The 10,341-nt window shown below is 37.4% G+C and overlaps 1 protein-coding gene across 1 annotated transcript in view; it reads left to right on the plus strand.

The window, feature by feature from the left end:
• LOC149550877 (uncharacterized) overlaps positions 1-10,140 on the plus strand; it is a 156,048-nt gene extending 145,908 nt beyond the window's left edge. Inside the window, exons 10-11 of the mRNA XM_089786458.1 lie at positions 9,115-9,197; positions 9,348-10,140. Coding sequence (XP_089642584.1) covers positions 9,115-9,197; positions 9,348-9,447 — 183 coding nt within the window. The 3' untranslated portion in view covers positions 9,448-10,140. The remainder of the gene's footprint in view (positions 1-9,114; positions 9,198-9,347) is intronic.
• Positions 10,141-10,341: the final 201 nt, after the last annotated feature.

A 10,341-nucleotide genomic window follows, 5' to 3' on the forward strand; every position in this document is an offset into this window, starting at 1 on the left:
TATCTCTCCATGAGATCCCAAATGCATCAAAGAATTCTATCTGATCCCAGACTGCATTTCTATATTGTTTCAATCTCCTATTCTTGGATGAGTAGGTTCCTTTGATCTGAGAGATAATTAGTTCAGAATCCCCTATGACACATAATTTCTTAATTTTATGATGTATGGCAACTTTGAGTCCTAGCAGCAATGCTTCATATTCTGCAATATTATTAGTGCAGGCAAACTTCAAGGTAAAGGAATACCTAAAAGTGTTATTTTCAGGGGACACAAAGACTACACCTGCCCCTGCACCCTCTTTAGAACTAGCCCCATCAAAGAACATTGTCCATAATTTTGGTGAATTCATGCAACACTCAACTTCATTTTCGATGATAGCAGGTAAGTTTTCAACTTTCTGAATAATTAATTCAGCCCTGAAAGCATTAATCCCAGTATCTAGAAAACAAGTGGTATCTTTATCAATTTCTTCACCTAAAATGTGGTTAACCGTTGGTTCCCTATTTACCCTGACAGCTTTGTCCCCTATATGAAAAGTGGCATAAGTAAGATCACATTGCAGGCTTCCCCCCATGGCAGCACTCCATTTTCTGGAGAGTAACATTCCGTAGTGTGGAGGTATATCTACCACAAGGATAGACATGGTTAATTCTACTTCAGGATATGCAACCAGTTTGAATGGTAAGGCATTTATAGTACCTATGACTGGGACTTCCCTAGCATCCATCCCTCTGCATCTGCCCTGCTTGGTATCCACCTTCAATCCTAAGGCTTCCATTACTTTGAAAGGCATTATAGGGTTGGAAGCTCCTGAGTCTATCATGCAATTTTTTAAGGTCTTCCTTTTTATGATTAGACTGAGGAAAAAAGGATCAATATCTTCTATGAATGCCACTGAGGAATCATCTAGAAACATTTGAGGAATCTGGGATATGATACCGCTGTCCTCTATTACTAATGGGGTCTGTTGGGACATAGTTTGATCTACAATAACATTATTATTTGCTATTCCACCCAACCATGACAAAGCCTTATTCTTATGCTCTTCAATTCTAAAAAGTTCAGACAAGGGCACTTTTACAGTTATTTGAGATAACATGGATATCATATCAACAGGTTCAACCACAATAGGTTTTACAATAGTACCTGGAATCGGAGTCCTTTGAGTAGTAGGCACCACATTTTGCTTGATAAAATCCGGTTCTGACTTCTTTGGTTGCACAACTGGCTTTGTTGCTTCACTTATCTGAAATTGAAACTTCTTCTTTGTTTCCCATTTCTTACGCTTGTTCTCCTTGATTTTAGGCACATCTACATTGACTTTCTTGTCTTGATCATTCATCTTATGAGTGATGTCCTTGATGAATACACTAGATGGCCTTCCTGCATCATTATTTATTGCTCTATTTCTCAAATTATAATTACTATGGACTTGTGAGATCATTTCTGCTGTAATTCTGTCAATTTCCTCCTTGGAGGGCATTCTTAAACTTGTGAGACCTACATCAGAAAATGTACTGTATACCTTGTCTGTATCATACCCTTCATCATCTGAGAGCACTTGCTGATGATGTAGCTGGTAAGCAATTCTCTGGCTAGTAACATCATTTTCAGGCTCTTCTGAATCAGAATCTATCAAATCATCACACATACTCACCATATTGCAGCTTATATCGTCATGGCTTTTCTCTTCAGTTTCTTCTTCAGCTTGCACTCCTTGGGCTTGGGCAAATGACTGAGCAACAGCACAATAATTAGCAGAATGAGGTGATTGGCATATAATGCACCATGGTACATCATCATTCATATTTACAGTGTTCCTTTGCAAGGGGTCTGGAGTACCCTTATCCTTCACATTTTGGGTCTGGTTGGGAACTGGTTTACCATCTTTCCACTGAGTGGTGTAAGGGTAATTTTGCATCCTAGGCTGCCTATTGAAATTGTTGTTATTCACAGGGGGTATTTCAGCAACATTTGGCTTATTGAAACTAGTGGGATTCATCTTCTTGAGCATTTCTAAAACCTGGCCTATAGTAGGTTCTTCGGGCTTTTTTCCTATAGGAGTTTTGTCACCCTCCCTTTTATTATTGTTTTTAGGATTAAAAAGCTTAGGATCATCCCTCCTACCTAGTTTGCCAGATGCCTTTCTGTTATTCTCTATATTTACTGCAACTCTATAGGCATCTCTTAAAGTTTTAGGATCTTTATCCCTCAATTGATAAGCCATTTTTCTATCAAAAGCATTGAAATAGGTTGTGAGATAGACGTCTTCATTTAACCTCATGAATTGAAAAAGTTTGTACATACCCTTTTGGAATCTCACATTGAAATCAAATGTGGACTCATTTGGATTCTTCTTGATATTGTTGAACTCGTTCAACATGAATCCTGCATTAGTATTGTCCCCATATTGCTCTTTGAACTTCTCCAAATCACTCCATGAGGTAATACTGTCATCAGGCAACCTCCTAAACCAATCCCTTGCATCCTCTGTTAGTGAATGCACAAACAATTTCATTACCATGTCTTCGTGTTCAACTTCATAATCATTCAACATGTCAATGAAAATCCTCAAATGTTCTTCACCAGTAATAGCATTGTTTCCAGAAAACTTAACCACTTTATCTCTTAAATCAAATGATATGGGATGTGGGGCACCAGGAATACCAGCAAATGATATTTGTCTATACTTTTCTAGGTATATAGGTTTCTTCTGGAAACCAGGAACATTTGAAGTACTAGCTATATTAGCTTGATTCAGGGGAGCAGCTTGGGACTGTTGTGGTGGGACAAATGGGACTTGGGTGCCAATAGTGGAAGATGAGGTAGCAGTTTCTGGGAAGAAAAAGTTCATTGCTGTGATACCATTAGGGATTCCAGTTTTTGCACTGTGAGACCATTGGTTCGAGTATTTTGACATGTTTCCATGACTGTGACACCATTTTCTTCAGCAGAACTCTCATGTGAACAGTAGTTGTAGAGATAATACATATAGTTTTGAGATGTTAGGTTGTTTCATTTTTTTGATTTCATGCATCTGAATGTATAGTTTCAAGGAAATGAGTACATATGAGCAACAATTTCACTAGTTTTGTTCTGGTTCTAGTCTCCTGTCTCAGCAATTTGTAAGTCTTATGTGGTTTTGGAACAAAGATTTGAGACCCATTTGCATCCTTTTCAGGTTGTATGTTTGATGTATTTTGCTGTTGGACCAAAGGGCCAAGTAAATGCTCGATATGTTTAAACAAGGTTACTGGTTGTTTGAGAAGGATATTTTGTGAGAATGAGACCTGAATGAACATTGATGTCTGAATCACAAGGTGGTTGGATAGATCTGATGTCTGGGTATATGAGATACGTCCTGATGTCACAGATGTATGTTTTGAATTCATGGAATTGCCCAATGGATTAGGCACTAATCAGTTATAGGATCACTGGTTATACTGTTTCATTTTTGAGGTTTTGTTGAATCAACATCTTTAATCAAATGAATTTCCCTTTAATGTTGAAGAGCTATAAACAGAATGCCCTCACTCAACTCATGAATTTCATTGTTTTGCATCTAGCTACTGCAGATATATTTTATTTCTTAAGTTATTAGGAGAAATAAGGGTTTCTATCTGTTTTGTATTAGATTCAGTGTATGCTTTGATAACTGGTACCATATAAGGAATCTATAGGTTCACCCGCCTAGGTTTTGCAGAGCCTGAAGTGCAGAAGGAGTATAGCCTTATAGTTGGCCTGGTGTCTGAATGGATGTGTTGATAATGGGAGTTAGCTGCCCCTAGATGCGTTTTGTTCTCATCAGGGTAATTGGAAATGGGTAACAGTTTCAAACACCAACAGAATTAATACTTCTTCCAGGTCAAAATCTAGGAGGCCGCCGAAGACATCAACCATTTGAATGTTTTTGATATTAAAAGCAGCAAAAGTAGAGAGCTGCCCTACTATAACCAGTCTAGAAGGATAACAGTCCAAAACACTAAAGAAATATGTTAACAACACATTATCTACACTTTACTAATATCATAAGCCACCACTACCAAAACAGTGAGCAAACCTATCGAGCAGTATTGATCTTACCATCTAAGCTATCAAAGCTATTATCAATCTTGTAAACATGCCTACTATATATATTATAAGCTAATAGAACTAATATTAGTCTTAGGAACAATCCATATTGGGTCATACCCAACCAACAATATACAGCTGCGTACAGTTTTAAACAACATAAACATGTGGAAATCAAACATTGTGCCTTTAAGGCTGCCTTTAAGGCTTTTATCAGTAAGAAAACAAAAAACGCTTGGGATGCTCCTGCCTAGCTCATTTAATCTTTCAACCACTTTGCTGCAAGAAATTAGACCAGTCTTTAGTAGGGAACTTAAACAGCTCCTTGTAATTACCCTCGTTGATGGCATCCACTTCCAGAATCTTTTTTTTTGTTACAGGCGCAAAGAAGTAGAGTTGTATATTACCCTCAAACTGAATCTTGAGATTGTGTGTGTCTTTCTCTCCAGCTCCCCCACTCTGTCCTTCAACTTATCCAACTCCTCAATCACTGCATTACAACTGACATAGGTCCCAATCTGAACATTTTTACGAGTCTCAATAGAAACCCCCTGTTCTGACATCATGTCATTGGCGAGGTCTAGAGGGCCAAACCTTGGGCTTTCAAAGACACGGGTAGAGCTCTTAGCTGTCTCCGAGTTGCTCCCCACCTCCCCACCTTTCTTGTTTTCCTCATCTCTACTCTTCTCATTCTCCTAACTCTTATAGCTCACATCCTTGACAAAATCATAATCCATAACCTCCTCTAGCTTGCCCTTTGCAGAAGATTGGGTGGCAAGTCTATGAGAGCATCTCAGAGTGCTCATCTCTTCCATGGCATCATCATCAATTCCAAGAGTGAATTTTTCTTTTTTGTCAGAAAAGTTACCTTTTTTCTTCAATAAGGGTAAACCCTTCCTTTTTTGGTTGACTGAATCCTACTTACCAGTCATATGGGTAGGATTTCAAGACTGCTTGGCATAAGGCTATGGTTTCTCAGACACTTCTTTTTATTGGGTCCAGGGGTGTTGAGTATGGTGGCAAAGAGAGGGGTGTTGGACTAGGGAGCTTCCTGCACCACAATCTATCGAGGAGGGCAAAGGGCCAGATGAAAATGGTAGAGGCAAAAGATGAGCCTTTCGTGGAGGGGCACAGGATTTTCACCCTGGTTCCTAGCATTATCAACTGCTTCACAAAATTTTCAAGTGAGTTCAAGAGGAAAAAAGGTAAAGAAAATATATTCCAATTGCAAGAATTATTTGAGAGGCATGTGGTAGAAACAATAAATCTTGAATCTATCCTCGAGAGGAAAATACTTCATAATCATAAGGCATACTTGGTCCCAGGGCTCTAGGAGCCTGTCCCTCTCATATCCGCCATGAAGTTTCACAGGACTTTTGTCTTCTCTGAAGAACTGATTAAGTCTCAGTATATGAAACCTTAATTTCCTCCACTTCCTACCCGCCGTGGGGAGCCCCATAATCTTGGCAATGACATCCTCATTTGTTTCAAAAGAGATTCTTCCACAGAAACCCTCCTATCTGCCCAAGAAGAGGCAAAGTGTATCGACAAATTTTCATAATAACAATTCATATTTTCAATGAACTCATCATGTTTGTTAGGTTCAGTTCTAATTCTATCTCCCCCATGGATCTTGAACCAACACTAGTCACTATGTCGACTCTTCGCAGATGAGGAAAACTCTCAGCAAAATGAGAAGGGAAAAAATGCCTTAAAAAGATCATCAAAATGGGTTAGTAATCATTATGCACTCCCTGAAAAATCTCACTACTTGGCGAGGCTCTTCACTTGTGCAACCACCCTGTACAGAAATGAATTATAAACTCCACAGATTACCAAATCTATCCCAAAATAAATGCTAATGTCCACATTTCTTTTAATTCCGCAAAGGTGATGCCAAACATCATTCTTCATGTACTCGACTTCGCTCGTGGCCATGGATGGAATTATGCCACCAGGCAGACCGGCCACCTAAATCATAGTTTTGGTGACTATGAAAAGAATGAGCAATGCCTATCAAAACCTTCTCAAACTACAACACGTTCTAACACATCTTTCCGTAATAGAAATTATACTATATCAATAAAAGCTTCAACACAGACTAACATCCATGGCAACAAAACCATTGTTTTCTTTGTCCTTAAGGAGAATCTTCACTTTGGCAGGAAGCACCCCTTGGTCTCTCCACCACCTTAATACTGTAAGCCTTGATCATAGAGCGGTCTCGGCATCAGCCACACTATTGCCTTCCCTATAGGTGGGGTGTATGACAAAACAACCCAGGCCCAGAAGAAGCCTTTGATATCTTCCATAACATCAGCAGATAACTAGTTGATCTTAGTCAGCCCTTTAGCAGCGTTGATGATAAGTTTCAAGTCCCCCTCTATAATAAGGGCTTATACCAATAGAAAGAGCAAATTTTAGACTCCAAAACAGTGCCATACATTCAACCTAATAAATTTTTTTAGCAATAGTAATATTTTTAATTTTTTTTTCATCAATAGAAATATTATTTGTTGTGATATTGCTAACAGGATTCAACTCTGTTTTTTTGAGTCAAACTCATTGAAAAATGGAGTCAATGAGTTTGACTTGAAGACTAAATGGGCAATATCACAATTTGACTTGCTGTGGAAAAATATCTCCTACTTGTCAGTATTAGTTGCCAGCATCCTGTGACATGGTTTAACAACCTCCCATGTCTTCTACAAGTCTAGTGGTTTTGGGCATTGACAAGTTGATCTTTTGGTATAACGGCAACGGTAGCATTTAACAAGTGGTCTTGAAGCTTTGAATCCTAGCAGGCTGCAGCGAGTAATGCTGAGAGTGGGATTGTTGGCAGTGGGCCAGTGCCCCTCTCTGGATTCACGACATTGTTTTACAGCCTCCCGTGTCTTCTATAAGTCTAGTGGTTGTATCGGGCATTGAGAGGTAGAGCTTTTGGTGCAATGACAACCCTAGCGGTTCACATTAATAATTTATTGAATTTTTTTTATTTGTAGTATTATTAATATAACATTTATTTATTCTATTATTATTAAGCATTGGAGTTTTTGATCCCTGGCTCTTGCAGATCACCAATGTTTCTGTGTCATCCATCTACCCCTGCAAATATTCTCATGTTGCTCTCCCTATCTAAATAAAATTGCCAGAGGCAGGTATATGTCTTCAGGGGTCTCCCAGATCTTGACCCAACAGGCAGTAATTGCAGAAATGTTATTGAAAACAGGCTCTTTTTTCAGCTAATATAGAAATGAAAAAACATTAATTTTCGAATGCTAATCCAGTGTTGTCTGTTAATATGGGAGTCTCTTGTCTGTTGCAATACCAGGAAACAATTGGAAAAAAATAGCAGAAATCGTTTTAGAAAAATGTCAAGGTTTACTGTGGAGTCAGAAAAACTTGTCACTTCGCACATGTTTGTTTGGGATGAATCACCAGGACAAATGGCAATCCTGCAATCCCTGGTCAAACCCCTACTTAGATCCGGATCAGAAATGGATTGTACTCAAGGCTGCAAGAATTCAAGGATGAACCAGTAACGTAGTATTTTCCTATTCATTATTTTCGAGGCTTTGTATTTCTTTGAATTTGAATACAAGTGTGAAATTGGGAGGTTCTGACTCTATTTCTTGGCATTATATTAGATTTTCAAGTTCTCACAGGTGGGGGTTTTTCGTTATTTGTTTTTTTTGATAAAAACTGTAAAATAATTCTTTTGATGTTTTACATCCAGTGTAACATCAGATGCTTATACTTTATTATACTTTATAATTATTTTTAAACCATCTCCAAAATATTGTGTCCTTTCAAAGGACTGCACAACACTTGACATGAGAAAAGCATTCTGTATGGTTGGATGGAAAAAATTGCCAGAGTTTCTCATTGCTGCTCAGCAAATGTCTAATCAGGTTTGAGTTTAAGATATCACTTCGAGTTTTCACTTTTAATTAATTTGAGTTTAATTTTATTTATTGACTGAAATCTAGAGTGATCGAAAAGTGAAAATAGTGGGCAATAAGGACCTTTTCTTACAAATACAGTAATTGAGAGGAGTGCTCTTTTCTCAATAGTTTTATTGCAAGGTTGCATGGGTACGTGGGTACAGGAGCGGGAACGGGTACGGGAGCGTGTACGGGTACGCATATTTTTCAAAATAGGGGACGGGGGTACGTGTGTAAGCCTAATTTTTTCTATATAATTAATATTTTATAGAAAATATAAAAATCAAAATATCTGTCATGAGTCATGACATTGAGCATTCAAAACAAGAAATTTGAAAATATAAGCCATAAGTCAAATATATATATATGCTATTGCTGAATGTTTAAAGTATTTTTCATAATTGGGAACGGAGGTACTTGGGTATGTCAAACTTACTTAAAAATTACACTTTTATATTTATAAAAAATCTGATTTTATGAGTCATGACAATGGTTTTTCAAAACAAGAACAGTGATAAAGTTTGCAAATGTAATGTACTGTTTTCAGTTTCAGATTTGCTATATGCTTGAAATAATAATACATGATAAATGCTTAGATGCATAACAAAGAAGGCAGACTTTAAACATGAACAAGAAGATCCTAAACCATATGACAATGACATATTGCAAATGATAAACTTTTAACTTGAACAGTGATAAAGTTTATTGTTAATGAGTATCAAAGTTTCAAACTGATTTGGTATTGAATTAAGTTTGATAAACAACAAGCTAATACAAAAACAAAAAACCAAAAAAAAAGATCAGAATATTAATCAGGGTCCTTAGCTATGATGCTCTCCACCGAGTACCCGGTACGTGGGTTACGTGTACCCGGTACTTGGGTACGTGGGTACGAGTACCAGGGGTGTGGGTACGAGTACCCATGCAACCTTGTTTTATTGTTGTTTCTACCATAATGGTGGATAGATTATTAATTGGAATCTCAGTGGGAAGAGCATATCAGCTTGATGCTCTAAGGCACAACTAACCTTGTGTTGATTTTGGAGGGTAGCCCTTCTTACTATTTTACTGTGGTTGAAAGCTATTGTTTTTAATGCAGGATGCAACATGTTCAACAGAAGCTTTAAAGAACATGCAAGACACATTGTTACCCTCATCTGACCGTGGTGGCATGCATTTAGAGTATCCTTAGTTTTTTTCCCTCTTTTTATGTTTTGTGTGACAAAGGGAGATACTTCCATTTGTGCTTATTATACATTTACTGCATTGGTTTACCTATTCCAATTTTTTGAGGGTTCAGGGATGATTGATATGTCCTTAACCAATTTATAGATATGCAAAATCCAGGATGAGGTATCCAAGACAACAAGAAAAGGTTGCAGATACTGAAAGTAAACAGACTTTCCCTTCATCCCTTGGAGACAAAGCATGAAATTGTTAATAATTCTATGCCACATAGTTGTCTGCTCAATCACAAGGGACGAATAATTGATGGAATCTGGGTGCAGTGACTGATTCAGGTGTTCATGTAGCCTGGGACAATGATTCAAATTTGTATACATTGTTCCTGGAAATCCATAGCATGGAATCTGGCAAAAGAATTAACTGGATAAGTTTGACTGGTTTCATGTCATTGGTTTTCTTATATACTAGTTACATTTTTGTGCAAATCTTTTATATACATTTCTGGCACACAGCTGAATGGCAATTATTTCCTTCCTCTTTGTTTCATGTTTCATTGTGCTACATAACAAAACTTGTGCCAGACTTTTTAACCTAGGAGCGGAATATTCTGTAATCTTAGTTTTGACTTTTCTACTGCATCAGCCTTCTCAATCAACTATCTCCAAATTAGTCATTGCTATTTATATTTCGGTATTTTTTCAGAGCATCCGAGGCATCCAGACATACATGATTGTAGTTATTTTTTAACAATGCTTTGTAACTTTGATGAAGTTAATATGGAACAATAGCATGCATTCATGGACAATACAGTGAGTCCGGTTTTGTTTCTTGACTTCTACAAACTGAGCATGAAGCAAAATGATGCTTTTGATAGACAATGTATTATGCAACAAATCTGATTTTACTGATAGATGATAAGGGAAATACTTCAATTTTTAAACAGTGGTCATTGTGAGAGTGTTCAAATTAACATTTAGATCTCCCAAGTTCCACACTTGTTAGCATCCTAACAATGGGTTGAAATGAGTCCTGACTTTTAAGTGATGAATGAATTGGAAAAAAGGTTGTACATATGAATTATTATATTATTTTAATATTGGCAGTGTTTATCAAATGCACATTTGTTTGTCAAGATTGTGGA

The sequence above is a fragment of the Cupressus sempervirens genome, chromosome 6 (assembly GCF_028749045.1).
Source record: "Cupressus sempervirens isolate cs-2001-9-10 chromosome 6, ASM2874904v1, whole genome shotgun sequence".
In the NCBI taxonomy this organism is placed as follows: domain Eukaryota; kingdom Viridiplantae; phylum Streptophyta; class Pinopsida; order Cupressales; family Cupressaceae; genus Cupressus; species Cupressus sempervirens.